The following is an 18,679-nucleotide window of genomic DNA, read 5'->3' as shown; positions in this document are numbered from 1 at the left end:
ACCCCCCACACCCCCCCACACCCACCCAAACCCCCCACACCCCCCACACCCCCCACACCCCCCACACACACCACACCCTCCCAAACCCCCCACAACCCCCCACACCCCCCACACCCCCCACACCCCCCACACCCCCCACACACACCACACCCTCCCAAACCCCCCACACCCCCAGACACACCACACCCTCCCAAACCCCCCACACCCCCCACTACCCCCCACACCCCCAGACACACCACACCCTCCCAAACCCCCCACAACCCCCCACTACCCCCCACACCCCCCACACACACCACACCCTCCCAAACCCCCCACACCCCCCACACCCCCCACACCCTCCAAACCCCCCACACCCCCAAACACACCACACCCTCCCAAACCCCCCACACCCCCCACACCCCCCACACCCCCAAACACACCACACCCTCCCAAACCCCCCACAACCCCCCACACCCCCCCACACCCCCCACACCCCCAGACACACCACACCCTCCCAAACCCCCCAAACCCCCCACTACCCCCAACACCCCCAGACACACCACACCCTCCCAAACCCCCCACACCCCCCAACACCCCCCACACCCACCACACCCACCCAAACCCCCCACACCCCCCACACCCCCCACACCCCCCACACCCCCCACACACACCACACACTCCGAAACCCCCCACTACCCCCACATGCCCCCCCACTACCCCCACACGCCCCCCCACTACCCCCACACGCCCCCCCACTACCCCCACACACCCCCCCACACCCACCACACACACCACACCCTCCCAAACCCCCCACAACCCCCCACACCCCCCCACACCCCCCACACCCCCCACACACACCACACCCTCCCAAACCCCCCACTACCCCCCACACCCCCCCAACACCCCCCACACCCTCCAAACCCCCCACACACACCACACCCACCCAAACCCCCCACACCCCCCACACCCCCCAAACCCCCCACACACACCACACCCTCCCAAACCCCCCACAACCCCCCACACCCCCCCACACCCCCCACACCCCCAGACACACCACACCCTCCCAAACCCCCCAAACCCCCACTACCCCCAACACCCCCAGACACACCACACCCTCCCAAACCCCCCAAACCCCCCACACCCCCCACACCCCCAGACACACCACACCCTCCCAAACCCCCCACAAACCCCCACACCCCCCACACCCCCCCACACCCCCCACAACCCCCCACACCCCCCAACACCCCCCACACCCCACACACACCACACCCTCCGAAACCCCCCACTACCCCCACACACCCCCCCACTACCCCCACACGCCCCCCCACTACCCCCACACGCCACCCACTACTCCCCGCAAGCCCCAATGCCCCACACCCGCCACACCCCCTCAAAACCCCCCCACAACCCCCGCACCCCCCACAACTCCCAACACCCCACACCCCCCACACCCCCTACACCCCCCACACACCCCCACACCCCCAGACACACCACACCCTCCCAAACCCCCCAAACCCCCCACTACCCCCAACACCCCCAGACACACCACACCCACCCAAACCCCCCACACCCCCCACACCCCCCACACCCCCCACACACACCACACCCCCCACACCCCCAGACACACCACACCCTCCCAAACCCCCCAAACCCCCCACACCCCCCACACCCCCCACACACACCACACCCCCCACACCCCCAGACACACCACACCCTCCCAAACCCCCCAAACCCCCCACTACCCCCAACACCCCCAGACACACCACACCCTCCCAAACCCCCCAAACCCCCCACACCCCCCACACCCCCCCACACACACCACACCCCCCACACCCCCAGACACACCACACCCTCCCAAACCCCCCAAACCCCCCACTACCCCCAACACCCCCAGACACACCACACCCACCCAAACCCCCCACACCCCCCACACCCCCCACACCCCCCACACACACCACACCCCCCACACCCCCAGACACACCACACCCTCCCAAACCCCCCAAACCCCCCACACCCCCCACACCCCCCCACACCCCCCACAACCCCCCACACCCCCCAACACCCCCCAAACCCCCCACACCCCCCACACCCCCCCACACCCCCCACAACCCCCCACACCCCCCAACACCCCCCACACCCCCCACACCCCCCACACCCCCAGACACACCACACCCTCCCAAACCCCCCAAACCCCCCACTACCCCCCACACCCCCCACACCCCCCACACCCCCCACACCCCCCACCACATCCCACACCCCCCACACCCCCCACCACATCCCACACCCCCCACACCCCCCAAACCCCCCACACCCCCCACACCCCCCCACACCCCCCACAACCCCCCACACCCCCCAACACCCCCCACACCCCCCACACCCCCCACACCCCCAGACACACCACACCCTCCCAAACCCCCCAAACCCCCCACTACCCCCCCACACCCCCAGACACACCACACCCTCCCAAACCCCCCAAACCCCCCACACCCCCCACACCCCCAGACACACCACACCCTCCCAAACCCCCCAAACCCCCCACACCCCCCACAACCCCCCCACACCCCCCCACACCCCCCAACACCCCCCACACCCCCCACACACACCACACCCTCCGAAACCCCCCACTACCCCCACACGCCCCACACTACCCCCCGCACGCCCCAATGCCCCACATCCGCCACACCCCCTCAAAACCCCCCCACAACCCCCGCACCCCCCACAACCCCCAATCCCCCACACCCCCCACACCCACCAAACACCCCCACACCCCCCCATCCCCTCAAAACCCCCCCCACAACCCCCGCACCCCCCACAACCCCCACACGCCCCCCACTACCCCCCGCACGCCCCAATGCCCCACACCCGCCACACCCCCCACACACACCACACACCCCCACACCCCCCACACCCCCCACACCCCCCACACACCCCCACACCCCCCCATCCCCTCAAAACCACCCCACAACCCCCGTACCCCCCACAACCCCCAACCCCCCCACACCCCCCACACCCCCCACACCCCCCCACACACCCCCACACCCCCCATCCCCCAAACCCCCCCACACACCCCACACCCCCCACTACCCCCACACCCCCCAATGCCCCACACCCGCCACACCCGCTCAAACCCCCCCCACAACCCCCCACTACCCCCAACTCCACCCTTCTGCCCACCATCCCCCCCACATAACCAACTCCCCCTTCTCCACCCAACTCCCCCTCACACCCCCTGTCACCCTAAATCCCCCCCAAAACCCCCCAATACACCCCACTCCCCCCACTCCCCCCCATTCCACCCAACACCCCCAACTTTCTCCAAATCCCCCCCATCCCCCCCACACCCCCAACACCCCCCAATCCCCCCATTGCCCCCCACACCCCAACGCTACTCTGTCACACCCTCACCCCCACTCCCCAGCACAGCCCCACATCCACCCCACACCCCCCACTCCCCCCAACTCATCCCCTCACCCCCACTCACCCCCCACTCCCCTTCTCCCCCCTGCCCCCTTCCCACTAACCCCGCCCCCTCCCCACACCACCCGCCCCCTTCCCACTAACCCCGCTCCCTCCCCACTAACCCCGCTCCCTCCCCACTAACCCCGCTCCCTCCCCACTAACCCCGCCCCCTCCCCACTAACCCCGCCCCCTCCCCACTAACCCCGCCCCCTCCTCACTCCCCCTCCCCCTCCCCACTAACCCCGCCCCCTCCCCACTAACCCCGCCCCCTCCCCACACCACCCGCCCCCTTCCCACTAACCCCGCTCCCTCCCCACTAACCCCGCTCCCTCCCCACTAACCCCGCCCCCTCCCCACTAACCCCGCCCCCTCCCCACTAACCCCGCCCCTTCCCCACTCCCTCTCCCCCTCCTCACTCCCCCTCCCCCTCCCCACTAACCCCGCCCCCTCCCCACACCACCCGCTCCCTCCCCACTAACCCCGCCCCCTCCCCACTAACCCCGCCCCCTCCTCACTCCCCCTCCCCCTCCCCACGTCCCCCGACCCCTCCTCACTCCCCCTCCCCTCCCCACTAACCCCGCTCCCTCCCCACTAACCCCGCCCCCTCACCACTAACCCCGCCCCCTCCTCACTCCCCCTCCCCCTCCTCACTCCCCCTCCCCCTCCCCACTAACCCCGCTCCCTCACTAACCCCTCCCCCTCCCCACTAACCCCGCCCCCTCCCCACTAACCCCGCTCCCTCACTAACCCCTCCCCCTCCCCACTAACCCCGCCCCCTCCCCACTCCCCCTCCCCCTCCCCACTAACCCCGCTCCCTCCCCACTAACACCTCCGCCGCCCCACTAACCCCGCCCCCTCCCCACTAACCCCGCCCCCTCCTCACTCCCCCTCCCCCTCCCCACTAACCCCGCCCCCTCCCCACTAACCCCTCCCCCTCCCCACTAACCCCGCCCCCTCCCCACTCCCCCTCCCCCTCCCCACTAACCCCGCTCCCTCCCCACTAACCCCGCCCCCTCCCCACTCCCCCTCCCCCTCCCCACTAACCCCGCTCCCTCCCCACTAACCCCGCCCCCTCCCCACTAACCCCGCCCCCTCCCCACTAACCCCTCCCCCTCCCCACTAACCCCGCCCCCTCCCCACTAACCTCGCCCCCTCCCCACTAACCCCGCTCCCTCCCCGCTAACCCCGCCCCCTCCTCACTCCCCCTCCCCCTCCCCACTAACCCCGCCCCCTCCTCACTCCCCCTCCCCCTCCCCACTAACCCCGCCCCCTCCTCACTCCCCCTCCCCCTCCCCGCTAACCCCGCCCCCTCCTCACTCCCCCTCCCCCTCCCCACTAATCCCACCACCTCCCCACTAACCCCGCCCCCTCCTCACTCCCCCTCCCCCTCCCCACTAACCCCGCCCCCTCCTCACTCCCCCTCCCCCTCCCCACTAACCCCTCCCCTCCCCACTAACCCCTCCCCCTCCCCACTAACCCCGCCCCCTCCCCACTAATCCCACCACCTCCCCACTAACCCCGCCCCCTCCTCACTAACCCCGCTCCCTCCCCACTAACCCCGCCCCCTCCTCACTAACCCCGCCCCCTCCTCACTAACCCCGCTCCCTCCCCACTAACCCCGCCCCCTCCTCACTAACCCCGCCCCCTCCTCACTAACCCCGCCCCCTCCTCACTAACCCCGCTCCCTCCCCGCTAACCCCGCCCCCTCCTCACTCCCCCTCCCCCTCCCCACTAACCCCGCCCCCTCCCCACTAACCCCGCCCCCTCCCCACTAACCCCTCCCCCTCCCCACTAACCCCGCCCCCTCCCCACTAACCCCTCCCCCTCCCCACTAACCCCGCCCCCTCCCCACTAACCCCGCCCCCTCCCCACTAACCCCGCCCCCTCCCCACTAACCCCTCCCCCTCCCCACTAACCCCGCCTCCTCACCACTAACCCCTCCCCCTCCCCACTAACCCCGCCCCCTCCCCACTAACCCCTCCACCTCCCCACTAACCCCGCCCCCTCCCCACTAACCCCTCCCCCTCCCCACTAACCCCGCCCCCTCTGCACTAACCCCACCCCCTCCCCACTAACCCCGCTCCCTCCCCACTAACCCCGCCCCCTCCTCACTCCCCCTCCCCCTCCCCACTAACCCCGCTCCCTCCCCACTAACCCCGCCCCCTCCTCACTCCCCCTCCCCCTCCCCACTAACCCCGCTCCCTCCCCACTAACCCCGCCCCCTCCTCACTCCCCCTCCCCCTCCCCACTAACCCCTCCCCCTCCCCACTAACCCCTCCCCCTCCCCACTAACCCCGCCCCCTCCCCACTAACCCCGCCCCCTCCCCACTAACCCCGCCCCCTCCCCACTAACCCCGCCCCCTCCCCACTAACCCCGCCCCCTCCCCACTAACCCCGCCCCCTCCCCACTAACCCCTCCCCCTCCCCACTAACCCCGCCTCCTCACCACTAACCCCTCCCCCTCCCCACTAACCCCGCCCCCTCCCCACTAACCCCTCCCCCTCCCCACTAACCCCGCCCCCTCCCCACTAACCCCTCCCCCTCCCCACTAACCCCGCCCCCTCTGCACTAACCCCACCCCCTCCCCACTAACCCCGCTCCCTCCCCACTAACCCCGCCCCCTCCTCACTCCCCCTCCCCCTCCCCACTAACCCCTCCCCCTCCTCACTCACCCTCCCCCTCCCCACTAAACCCACCCCCTCCCCACTAACCCCACCACCTCCCCACTAACCCCGCCCCCTCCCCACTAACCCCGCCCCCTCCCCACTAACCCCGCCCCCTCCCCACTAACCCCGCCCCCTCCCCACTAACCCCGCCTCCTTCCCACTAACCCCGGCCCCTCCCCACTAACCCCGCTCGCTCCCCTCTAACTCCGCCCCCTCCTCACTAATCCCGCCCCCTCCTCATTAACCGCCACCTCTCCACAAACCCCGCCCCCTCCTCACTAACCCCGCCCCTCATCACTCCCCCTCCCCCTCCTCACTAACCCCGCCCCTCCTCATTCCCCGCCACCTCCCTAATAACCCCGCCCACTCCTCACTAACCCCGCCCCCTCCTCACTCCCCCTCCCCTTCCCACTAACCCCGCCTCCTCCCCACTAACCCCGCCCCCTCCCCACTACCCCGCCTCCTCCCCACTCCCCCGCCTCCTCACCACTAACCCCGTCCCCTCCCCACTCCCCCTCACCACTCCTCCCGCCCCCTCACCACTAACCCCGCCTCCTTACCACTCCCCCCGCCCCCTCACCACTCCTCCCGCCCCCTCACCACTAACCCCGCCCCCTCACCACTCCCCCCCGCCCCCTCACCACTCCCCCTCCACCTCACCACTAACCCCGCCTCCTCCCCACTAACGCCGCCTCCTCCCCACTCCCCCGCCCCTCACCACTAACCCCGCCTCCTCCCCACTAACCCCGCCTCCTTCCCACTAACCCCGGCCCCTCCCCACTAACCCAGCCCCCTCCTCATACCTCCGCCCCCTCCCTACTAACCCCGCTCGCTCCCCTCTAACTCCGCCCCCACTCACTAACCCCGCCCCCTCCCCACTAACCCCGCCCCCTCCTCACTAACCCCGCCCCCTCCCCACTAACCCCGCCCCCTCCTCACTAATCCCGCCCCCTCCTCATTAACCGCCACCTCTCCACAAACCCCGCCCCCTCCTCACTAACCCCGCCCCTCATCACTCCCCCTCCCCCTCCCCACTAACCCCGCCCCCTCCCCACTAACCCCGCCTCCTCACCACTCCCACCGCCTCCTCCCCACTAACCCCGCCTCCTCACCACTCCCCCCGCCTCCTCACCACTCCTCCCGCCTTCTCACCACTCCCCCCGCCTTCTCACCACTCCCCCCGCCTCCTCACCACTCCCCCTGCCTCCTCACCACTCCCCCGCCACCTCACCACTAACCCCGCCTCCTCCCCACTTACCCCGCCTCCTCCCCACTAACCCCTCCCACTCCCCACTACCCCGCCCCCTCCCCACTAACCCCGCCTCCTCCCCACTCCCCCGCCTCCTCATCACTAACCCCGCCCCCTCCCCACTTACCCCGCCTCCTCCCCACTCCCCCGCCTCCTCACCACTAACCCCGCCCCCCTCCCCACACCCCCGCCCCCTCACCAATAACCCCGCCTCCTCCCCACTCCCCCTCCCCCTCCCCACTAACCCCGCCTCCTCCCCACTAACGCCGCCTCCTCCCCACTCCCCCACCCCTCACCACTCAGCCCGCCCCCTCCTCACTCCCCCTCCACCTCACCACTAACCCCGCCTCCTCACCACTAACCCCGCCTCCTCACCACTAACCCCACCTCCTCCCCACTAACCCCGCCTCCTCCCCACTCCCCCGCCCCCTCCCCACTAACCCCTCCCCCTCCCCACTTACCCCGCCTCCTCCCCACTAACCCAGCCCCCTCCCCACTAACCCCGCCCCCTCCCCACTAACCCCGCCTCCTCACCACTAACCCCGCCCCCTCCCCACTAACCCCGCCTCCTCACCACTAACCCCGCCCCCTCCCCACTAACCCAGCCCCCTCCCCACTAACCCCGCCCCCTCCCCACTAACCACGCCTCCTCCCCACTAACCCCGCCTCCTCCCCACTAACCCCGCCTCCTCCCCACTAACCCCGCCTCCTCCCCCCTCCCCCACCCCCTCCCCACTAACCGCGCCTCCTCCCAACTAAACCCGCCCCCTCCCCACTAACCCCGCCTCCTCCCCACTTACCCTGCCCCTCCCCACTAACCCCGCCCCCTCCCCACTAACCCCTCCCCCTCCCCACTAACCCCGCCCCCTCCCCACTAACCCCTCCCCCTCCCCACTAACCCCTCCCCCTCCCCACTAATCCCGCCCCCTCCTCATTCCCCCGCCCCCTCCCCACTCACCCCGCCTCCTCACCACTAACCCCGCCTCCTCACCACTAACCCCGCCCCCTCACCACTAACCCCGACCCCTCACCACTAACCCCGCCCCCTCACCACTAACCCCACCTCCTCCCCACTCCCCCGCCCCCTCACCAATAACCCCGCCTCCTCACCACTAACCCCGCCCCCTCACCACTAACCCCGCCTCCTCACCACTCCCCCGCCTCCTCCCCACTCCTGCCGCCACCTCCCCACTAACCCCGCCTCCTCCCCACTCCCCCGCCCCCTCCCCACTAACCCCGCCTCCTCCCCACTAACGCCGCCTCCTCCCCACTCCCCCGCCCCTCACCACTCAGCCCGCCCCCTCCTCACTCCCCCTCCACCTCACCACTAACCCCGCCTCCTCACCACTAACTCCGCCTCCTCACCACTAACCCCGCCTCCTCCCCACTAACCCCGCCTCCTCCCCACTCCCCCGCCCCCTCCCCACTAACCCCGCCTCCTCACCACTAACCCCGCCCCCTCCCCACTAACCCAGCCCCCTCCCCACTAACCCCACCCCCTCCCCACTAACCCCACCTCCTCCCCACTAACCCCGCTTCCTCCCCAATAACCCCGCCTCCTCCCAACTAACCCCGCCTCCTCCCCACTCCCCCGCCCCCTCCCCACTAACCCCGCCTCCTCCCAACTAAACCCGCCCCCTCCCCACTAACCCCGCCTCCTCCCCACTTACCCTGCCCCTCCCCACTAACCCCGCCCCCTCCCCACTAACCCCACCTCCTCCCCACTAACCCCGCCCCCCTCCCAACTAACCCAGCCCCCTCCTCATTCCCCCGCCCCCTCCCCACTCACCCGCCTCCTCACCACTAACCCCGCCTCCACACCACTAACCCCGCCCCCTCACCACTAACTCCGCCCCCTCACCACTAACCCCGCCTCCTCACCACTAACCCCGCCCCCTCCCCACTAACCCCGCCTCCTCACCACTCCTCCCGCCCCCTCACCACTTACCCCGCCTCCTCACCACTAACCCCGCCTCCTTACCACTAACCCCGCCCCCTCACCACTAACCCCGCCTCCTCACCACTAACCCCGCCCCCTCCCCACTAACCCCGCCCCCTCACCACTAACCCCGCCTCCTCCCCACTCCCCCCGCCCCCTCACCGCTCCCCCCGCCCCCTCACCACTAACCCCGCCCCCTCCCCACTCCCCCCGCCCCCTCAACAATCCCGCCGCCCCCTCACCGCTCCCCCCGCCCCCTCACCACTAACCCCGCCCCCTCCCCACTCCCCCCCCCTCATCACTAACCCCGCCCCCTCACCACTCCGCCCACCCCCCTCGCCCTGCCCACTTCCCCCTCCCCCCTCCCCAACCTTCGCTGACCTTCTGAGTAGCCCGAGCAGGTCACCCAGACCACAAGGTGGATGGATAAGGGGCATCACGGGCTGGTCTTGCCAGCGATGCCCCCTCCCCACCGGACAACAGAGGGAGGAAGGGCCGGACACTCACCGCTCGTGCTGACCTCCTTGGCGATGGGCTGTGACAGTGTCCGGTGAGAAACAACGCAGCGATAGCGCTCAGTGTCCACCCAATCCCGGACGCTGGTCTCCAATCGACTGACGCTGGTGTATCGGTCCTGGAGGTCTCTGGACAGAGGCCACTCGCTGATTCCTGACAGCACTTTGCTGCCGTCCAGATACCAGGAGATCTGGACGGGGGGAGGGTAGAATCCGGTGACCAGGCACAGCAGGCTGGTGGGGGCACCGGCCGAGATCTCCCCCGGGGGCGGGTACTGAAGGTAGACCGAGGGAGGAGAGGAAGGGGGCACTGCAAACAGAATCGAGAGGTCAACCCGACAGCTCAAGCTTTACATCTGTATCTCACCCCGTGCTGTACCTGTCCTGGGAGTGTTTGATGGGGACGGTGTAGAGGGAGATTTACTCTGTATGTAACCCCGTGCTGTACCTGTCCTGGGAGTGTTTGATGGGGACGGTGTAGAGGGAGAGTTGGTCTGTATCTAAACCCATGCTGTACCTGTCCTGGGAGTGTTTGATGGGGACAGTGTAGAGGGAGATTTACTCTGTATCTAACCCCATGCTGTACCTGTCCTGGGAGTGTTTGATGGGGACAGTGTAGAGAGAGATTTACTCTGTATCTAACCCCGTGCTGTACCTGTCCTGGGAGTGTTTGATGGGGACGGTGTAGAGAGAGCTTTACTCTGTATCTAACCCCGTGCTGTACCAGTCCTGGGAGTGTTTGATGGGGACGGTGTAGTGGGAACTTTTCTCTGTATCTAACCCCATGCTGTACCTGTCCTGGGAGTGTTTGATGGGGACAGTGTAGAGGGAGATTTACTCTGTATCTAACCCCGTGCTGTACCTGTCCTGGGTGTGTTTGATGGGGATGGTGTAGAGGGAGATTTACTCTGTATCTAACCCCGTGCTGTACCTGTCCTGGGAGTGTTTGATGGGGACAGTGTAGAGGGAGATTTACTCTGTATCTAACCCCGTGCTGTACCTGTCCTGGGAGTGTTTGATGGGGATGGTGTAGAGAGAGCTTTACTCTGTATCTAACCCCGTGCTGTACCTGTCCTGGGAGTGTTTGATGGGGATGGTGTAGAGGGAGATTTACTGTGTATCTAACCCCGTGCTGTACCTGTCCTGGGAGTGTTTGATGGGGACAGTGTAGAGGGAGATTTACTCTGTATCTAACCCCGTGCTGTACCTGTCCTGGGAGTGTTTGATGGGGACAGTGTAGAGGGAGATTTACTCTGTATCTAACCCCGTGCTGTACCTGTCCTGGGAGTGTTTGATGGAGACGGTGTAGAGGGATATTTACTCTGTATCTAACCCCGTACTGTACCTGTCCTGGGAGTGTTTGATGGGGACAGTGTAGAGGGAGATTTACTGTGTATATAAAGGGGGGTCTGTATCTTACCGTCCTGTTTGCTGAGACTCTGTGTCCGTGGTGTTGAGGAGGAGAGGTGTTGAACGAGACAGGTGAATGTGGATCCGGAATCCCATTCCCGGACTGGAACCTTTAAGAAGCTGCTGGAAGTGTAGGTCCCATTCCCGTGGAGTGTGGCTGGTCCAGACTGGGAGGGAAGGGCTGTCTCCTGGTCATTGACTTTCCAGGTGAAGTGGACATCCCTGGGCTGGAATCCCATGGCCTCACACCTTAATGTGGCCGTTCCCCTGGTGTCCATCTCAGCGTAGGTTGGGGGGAGGATGTAGAGGGTGGGGGCTGTGGGGTATCGAGCTGGGGGTGGAGCAGAGACAGGACAGGGTGAAGATATTAGAGAGCAGAGACTCCAGGCCTCATTCAGAGTCCCCCCCCCCCACCCTTGATAACCATTCACCCAGAGATGGGGGGGTAACAGGGGTGGAGGTTCGGAGATGTCTGGGCTGAGATTCCTCTCGTGGTGGATCACATTAATGGTGGGATCCTTCTGGATTACATTGGGGAGGGGATTGGTGAGGTCGCGGGGAGAGGAGGTAGATCCCTGAGGGATCTGTTCCCGGTCTCCATTGGTGGAGATTGGCGGGGGAGCAGTGGCCTGGTGACTGGACCTGGTCGTCCAGAGAGCCGGGGGTGTGTCTCGCGGATTGCCGGGTTCAGATCCCCCCGGAGCCTCTGGCGAAATGGGATTTCAGTCAAACTCCGGAGTTAATAATCTCCCGATGACCGTGAACCATTTCCCATCAAATCCTCGTCTGGTTCACTGATGCCCCTTCAGGGAGGGGAAAGCTGCCATCGTTACCCACTCTGGACCACACGTGACTCCAGACCCACACAGCAACGTGGTTAGCTCTTCCGAATGCCCTCTGACCAGAGGTGGGGGGAGGTGGAGGGCGGGGGGTCGATTGGGGATGGGCAATAAATGCTTGTCCCAGCCAGCGACCCCCTCATCCCCTGAATTTAATAAACTCTTCTCCAGGGACTGGGAGCTGAGACCAGATGTTCAATCCCCAATTCAGATTCCCTCAAAACCCCCTAAACCACCCCCCCCCCCACCACCACCGAGTGCAAACTCCAAATCTGCCCTCCCTTATAGTTCCGATCCCAGCCGTTGTTCACATGGGGACAAGAGAGATCCCAGAGGGAAACTTGAATCCTTTGTATCGGAATCTGTGGGTGTAAGTAACTGAGCTAATTCACAAGAGTCTCCTGGTGAGCTGCAAATCCAAAGCAGAGAATAGTTATTTCACCAGGAAAAGTGTGTTCTCAGACACCAGGCACCAAGGCTGCAATGATCTGAAGGCAAACGCAAGCTGGGGATTCAACTTCCGGCTATTCCTGTACCTCAGCGATATCTTTACAGACACTAAAACCACGTGGAGCAGAGGCTCACCCCTCAGGACTGGCACAGTCACAAACGGTGATCCCCCTGCTGACTGCCTGAGTGCTCACCTGATGCTTCTCCCCCGCCTAGGTATCTCTCCCCAAGACACAGGAAACCCGCCCTCTGAAACCCCACTGTTCCTTCAACTGTGGAGCGAATGCACGAGTTCCCTAAACCCCCATCTCTCAGGGGCACCTCTGCCAAACTGAGCACTTTCCCCTAAGGCCTGTCACTGGTTATTCCATTAACTGCTGCCCCACTAGCCTCACGGTTTTACACCTCAGGGAGTTTAGACTCCCCCTCACCTCTCTCTCTCTCTCCGACACGCACTGAAGACTCTCTCCCTCTGCTCCTGGCCTTTCCTGTCTCTGCGTCTCTCCATGACTGTCGCTAGGCAGCAGTCACCCTTTTACACTTTGTGCTTTGGTTCCAAATCACTGAACTTTCATCTGATTATAACCCAAGGGTTATAAGGCCCCTTAAACACGGACAAGTACCAACAAAGGCAAAGGAGCTCAACCTTTCTCACAATGGCAGTAATTTCCGCATTACTCCCAGCGCCACGCGCTAGTGAGCACACGAGTAGGAAGGTTCAAGAGTTCGACACGTGGGCTGGGGGAGGGGAGGAGGAGGTGGGCTTTAGATTTCTGAGGGATTGGGATTGGTTCTGGGGCAGGTGGGACCTGTACAAGGAGGAAGGGTCGCACCTTAACCGGACTGGGACTGGCAGCCTCCTGGGGGGGTCTGCTCGAGGTGTATGGAAGGGTTAAAACTGGATTGGCAGGGGGTTGGGAGCACGAGGGGAAATTCAGAGGGGGGAGAGGAGAGGAACTGGCAGTGGGAAGGAGGGAAGTATGAACTAGCGAGGGAGAAGGTATCTGGGAGTTGCACCAAGGGTGGATAGAAGACTTGGAGAGTTTGATAGAATTACAGTCGGCTACTAGATGGGGTCAGAGCAAGGGGGAAGGTTAAAAAAGAGTAAATCAGGATTGATGTGCATGTGTGTGAATGCACAGAGCGTGGTTCATGAGGTTGGTGAGCTAAAGGCGCAGGTTGACAAATGGAATAATGATGATATTGCTCTCACAGTGACCTGACTCAAAGAACGGCAGGACTGGGTGTTAAATATTCCTGGGTACGAGGTGTTTAGGAGAGACAGGAAAGGGTGAACGGGGGGGGTGGGGGTGAGGGGAGCGGCGGTATTGGTTAAAGATGGCATTACAGTACTGGAGGGAGAGGATGTTCCAGAGGGGTCAAGGGCAGAATCTATCTAGCTAGATAAAGGAATGGGAAAGGTGTAATAACATTGATTGGCGTAGTATATAGACCACCAACTAGTGGAAAGGATGTGGAGAAACAAATTTGTAAAGAATTTACGGAGAGATATAAGAATTTTAGAGTAACCATATCAGGGGACTTCAATTATCCAAATATAGACTGGGACAGGAATAGCGCAAAGGAACAAGAGGAGCGAGAGTTCCTGGAATGTGTTCAAGATAATTTTCTGCAGCAGTATTATGTTTCTGGTCCAATGAGAGGACAGGCACTGTTGGGCCTGGTTCTGGACCATGAGTTGGCCCAAGTGGATCAATAATCAGTGGGGGAGCCTCTAGGGAATAGTGACCATTGTATCATAAGGTTTAGGTTAATCATGGCAAAGGACAGAGAACAATCTATAGCAGGGGTAACTAATGGGGGGGAAAGCCAACTTCGATGGGATGAGAATGTGTCTGAGTTGAGTGAGTTGGAATCAAAGGTTGGTGGAAAAGATGGTGGCTGAACAATGGGCCATCTTCAAATGGACAGAATTATAGGAAATGTCCCTTGAAGGGGAAAGGTAGGACAAATCAATCCAGAGCACCCTGGATGACGAGTGAGAGAGAGATAGATAGAGGTAAAGATGAAAAGGAAGTTGTGTATGTATGACAGGTGTCAGGCAGAAAATCCAATGGAGAATCAGGCTGGATATAGAAGGACTAGAGGGGAAGTGAAGAAACTAATTAAAGAAACAAGGAGAGAGCATGAAAAGAGGTTGGCAGTGAACACAAAAGGGAGTCCCAAGGTCTCCCATAAGCATGTAAATCATAAAAGGGAGGTAAAAGGGAGAGTTGGGCCGATTATGGATAAATGATGAGGCAGGAGAGTTAGCGGACGTATTAAACGAGTACCTCCCATCTGTCTTTACAATGGAAGGAGATGCTACCCAGGCCGAGGTGAGAGACGAGGGAATTGGTACACCCGAGGATTACAATGAGGAAGGAGGAGATGTTAGAAAGTCTAGCATTGCTTAAAGCTGATAAGATCCCAGGACCAGATGAGATGTATCCAAGGGTTACTGAGGGAGGTGAGAGTGGAAATTGTGGAGACACTAGTGATCATCTTCCAGTCTCCCTGAGACACAGGGGAGGTGCCAGAGGACTGGAGAATTCTGAATGTTACACCCTTGTTCAAAAAGGACCGCACGGATAAAGCCGGTAACTCTAGGCCAGTCAGTTTGACCTCAGGGGCAGGGAAACTTCTGGAAACTATAGCACAGGATGAAATCAACAGTCATTTAGAGAAGTGTGGGATAACTCAGGAAATCCAGCATGGATTCATTGAGGGAAAATCGAATTTAACTAACTTGCCGGAGTGTTTTGAGGAGGTAACAGAGAGGGTTAATAAGGGAAACGCTGTCGATGTGGTGTATATGGATTTTCAGAAGGTATTTGTTGCATGGCCCACAACAGACTTGGGAACTAAATCCTAGCTCATGGAATAAAAGGGGAAGTTGGCACTTGGGTAAGAAATTGGCTGAGTGACAGGAAACAGGGACTGGTGATAAATGGTTGTTTCTCCGGCTGTAGGGAGGTTTGTCGTGGAGTTCTCCAGGGGTCAGTGTTGGGACTTTTGCTCTTCCTGATATATATTAATAACCTAGACTGTGTTGTGCAGGGCAGGATTTCAAAATTTACAGCTGATACAAAGATTGGAAACATTTCAACTGTGATGGGGATAGTCTTGAAGCTCAAAAGGACATAGACATTTTGGTGGATTGGGCAGGCAAGTGGCTGGTGAAGTTTAGTGTAGAGAAATGTGAGCTGATTTGTTTTGGCAGGAAGAATATGGGGATTTGGATAAAATAGAGAGAGAGACTCTAAAGGAGGTTCAGGAACTGAGGGACCTCGGTGTATAATGTACATAGATTATGGAAATGGCAGGGGAGAGCAGTTAACAAAGCATCTCGCATCTTGGACTTTATTCATAGGGGCATTGAGTACAAGAGTAAGGAGGTCATATTGAACTTGTATAAACACCAGTTAGGCCTCATCTGGAGTCAAACTGCGTCCAGTTCTGAGTGCCATACTTGAGGAAGGATGTGAAGGCATTGGAGAGGGTACAGAGGAGATTCACAAGAATGATTCCCAGGATAAAGAACGTGACTATGAGGAGAGATTGGAGAGGTTGGGACTGTTCTCGTTGGAGGAATGAAGGCTGAGAGGGGTTTGGATGGGGGTGTTCAAGATCCCGAGGGGTAACGGGCAGGGTAAGTAGTGAGAAACTGATCCCACTCAAGTGAACATCGAGGACCAGAGGGCACAGGTTCAAGATAATGGGCTAAAGGAGTAAATGTGATGTGGGGGAAAGTTTTCTCACCCAGAGGGTGGTTGGAGTGTGGAAGGAACTTTCTGTAAGGGTGGTGGAGGCAGGTTCGATCGAGGCTATTCAAAGGGGAATCGGATTGGGACCCGAAAGGGGAGAATGTGCAAGGTTACGGGGGATAAGACAGGGGAGCGGGACTAGGTGGGATGATCTTACAGTGAGCCAACACAGGCTGGATGGGCTGAATGGTCTCCTTATGCACTGTAAAGATTCTGTAATTCAGTGAAGTCTAACCAGACTCCCAGGCACCAAGATTCATTAACAAAACCTAAATGGAACCAAAACCCTTTGCACCTTTCTTATTACACACATGTATAAATATATAAATTCAACTTAAAATGATTCATCATTCACAAAACCATCTCAACATTCCTGAAAACCCCACTCTCATTCTCTCAAATCCCATTCCCCCAAATCCCCCATCCCCAGAACTCTCGTTCCTCCAAAATTACTGCCAGTAAAACAGTCCCCGCTATTCCAAAATGCCCGCTTCCTCAATACCCCCCTCCCAAATCCACACTTGCTCAACACCCCTCCCCAAGTCCCTACCTCGCCCGCACTGCATCCACTAACTATCCCCCTACCCCAATTCCCGATGCCCCACATCCTGCTCCACAATACAGTCAGTCACATGCCCCAAGACCACCCCCTCCCGACCCCTCTGCTGTCCTCCAGACACTCACCGCTCGTCCTGATCTCCTTCATGATCGGCTGCTTCAGTTTGGGATGGGAGACGACACATTGGTAGCTGCCTGCATCCACCCAATCCCGGCTCCTGATCTCCAATCGGCTGACGCTGGTGTATCGGTCCTGGGGGTCTCTGGACAGAGGCCACTCGCTGATTCCTGACAGCACTTTGCTGCCGTCCAGATACCAGGAGATCTGGACGGGGGGAGGGTAGAATCCGGTGACCAGGCACAGCAGGCTGGTGGGGGCATCGGCCGAGATCTCCCCCGGGGGCGGGTACTGAAGGTGGACCGAGGGAGGAGAGGAAGGGGGCACTGCAAACAGAATCGAGAGGTCAAAGCTACGAACCGGTGGGTGACCCTGAGCCCTGAAAGGTCACTGACCCCAGTATGACCCTGAACCGAGAGGTCACTGACCTCAGTCTGATCCTGAATCGAGAGGTCACTGACCTCAGTATGACACTGAATCCAGCGGTCACTGACCTCAGTCTGACCCTGAATCGAGAGGTCACTGACCTCAGTATGACCCTGAATCGAGAGGTTACTGACCTCAGTCTGACCCTGAAACAAGAGTTCACTGACCTCAGTCTGACCCTGAATCGAGAGGTCACTGACCTCCGTCTGACCCTGAATCGAGTGGTCACTGACCTCCGTCTGACCCTGAATCGAGTGGTCACTGACCTCAGTCTGACCCTGAATTGAGAGGTCACTAACCTCAGTCTGAACCTGAATCGAGTGGTCACTATCCTCAGTCTGACCCTGAATAAGAGGTCACTGACCTCAGTCTGACCCTAAATCGAGAGGTCACTGACCTCTGTCTGACCCTAAATTGAGTGGTCACTGACCTCAGTCTGAATCTGAATCGAGAGGTCACTGACCTCAGTAGCCCTGAATCAAGAGGCCACTGACCTCAGTCTGACCCTGAATAGAGAGGTCATTGACCTCAGTTTGACCCTGAGTCGAGAGGTCACTGACCTCAGTATGACACTGAATCCAGTGGTCACTGACCTCAGTATGACCCTGAATCGAGAGTTCACTGACCTCAGTCTGACCCTGAATCGAGAGGTTACTGACCTCAGTCTGACCCTGAAACAAGAGTTCACTGACCTCAGTCTGACCCTGAATCGAGAGGTCACTGACCTCAGTATGACCCTGAATCGAGAGGTCACTGACCTCAGTCTGACACTGAATCGAGTGGTCACTGACCTCCGTCTGACCCTGAATCGAGTGGTCACTGACCTCCGTCTGACCCTGAATCGAGTGGTCACTGACCTCAGTCTGACCCTGAATCGAGTGGTCACTGACCTCAGTCTGACCCTGAATTGAGAGGTCACTAACCTCAGTCTGAACCTGAATCGAGTGGTCACTATCCTCAGTCTGACCCTGAATCAAGAGGTCACTGACCTCAATCTGACCCTAAATCGAGAGGTCACTGACCTCTGTCTGACCCTAAATTGAGTGGTCACTGACCTCAGTCTGAATCTGAATCGAGAGGTCACTGACCTCCGTCTGACCCTGAATCGAGTGGTCACTGACCTCAGTCTGACCCTGAATTGAGAGGTCACTAACCTCAGTCTGAACCTGAATCGAGAGGTCACTATCCTCAGTCTGACCCTGAATCAAGAGGTCACTGACCTCAGTCTGACCCTAAATCGAGAGGTCACTGACCTCTGTCTGACCCTAAATTGAGTGGTCACTGACCTCAGTATGACACTGAAT

General features: G+C 61.4%; 2 protein-coding genes across 2 annotated transcripts in view; both read right to left on the bottom strand.

Moving 5' to 3' along the window:
- LOC121270111 (titin-like) overlaps nucleotides 1-11,495 on the bottom strand; it is a 59,664-nt gene extending 48,169 nt beyond the window's left edge. The window contains exons 1-2 of the mRNA XM_041175425.1: nucleotides 11,228-11,495; nucleotides 9,800-10,117 (exon numbers count right to left, since the gene is read on the bottom strand). Of these exons, the coding sequence (XP_041031359.1) occupies nucleotides 9,800-10,117; nucleotides 11,228-11,495 (586 nt within the window). The remainder of the gene's footprint in view (nucleotides 1-9,799; nucleotides 10,118-11,227) is intronic.
- Nucleotides 11,496-12,439: 944 nt separating this feature from the next.
- Nucleotides 12,440-18,679, bottom strand: part of LOC121270110 (immunoglobulin lambda-1 light chain-like) — a 7,696-nt gene continuing 1,456 nt past the window's right edge. The window contains exons 2-3 of the mRNA XM_041175424.1: nucleotides 16,958-17,275; nucleotides 12,440-12,465 (exon numbers count right to left, since the gene is read on the bottom strand). Coding sequence (XP_041031358.1) covers nucleotides 12,440-12,465; nucleotides 16,958-17,275 — 344 coding nt within the window. The remainder of the gene's footprint in view (nucleotides 12,466-16,957; nucleotides 17,276-18,679) is intronic.

The sequence above is a fragment of the Carcharodon carcharias genome, chromosome 27 (assembly GCF_017639515.1).
Source record: "Carcharodon carcharias isolate sCarCar2 chromosome 27, sCarCar2.pri, whole genome shotgun sequence".
NCBI lineage: Eukaryota > Metazoa > Chordata > Chondrichthyes > Lamniformes > Lamnidae > Carcharodon > Carcharodon carcharias.
This window is presented reverse-complemented; position numbering and strand designations above follow the sequence as displayed.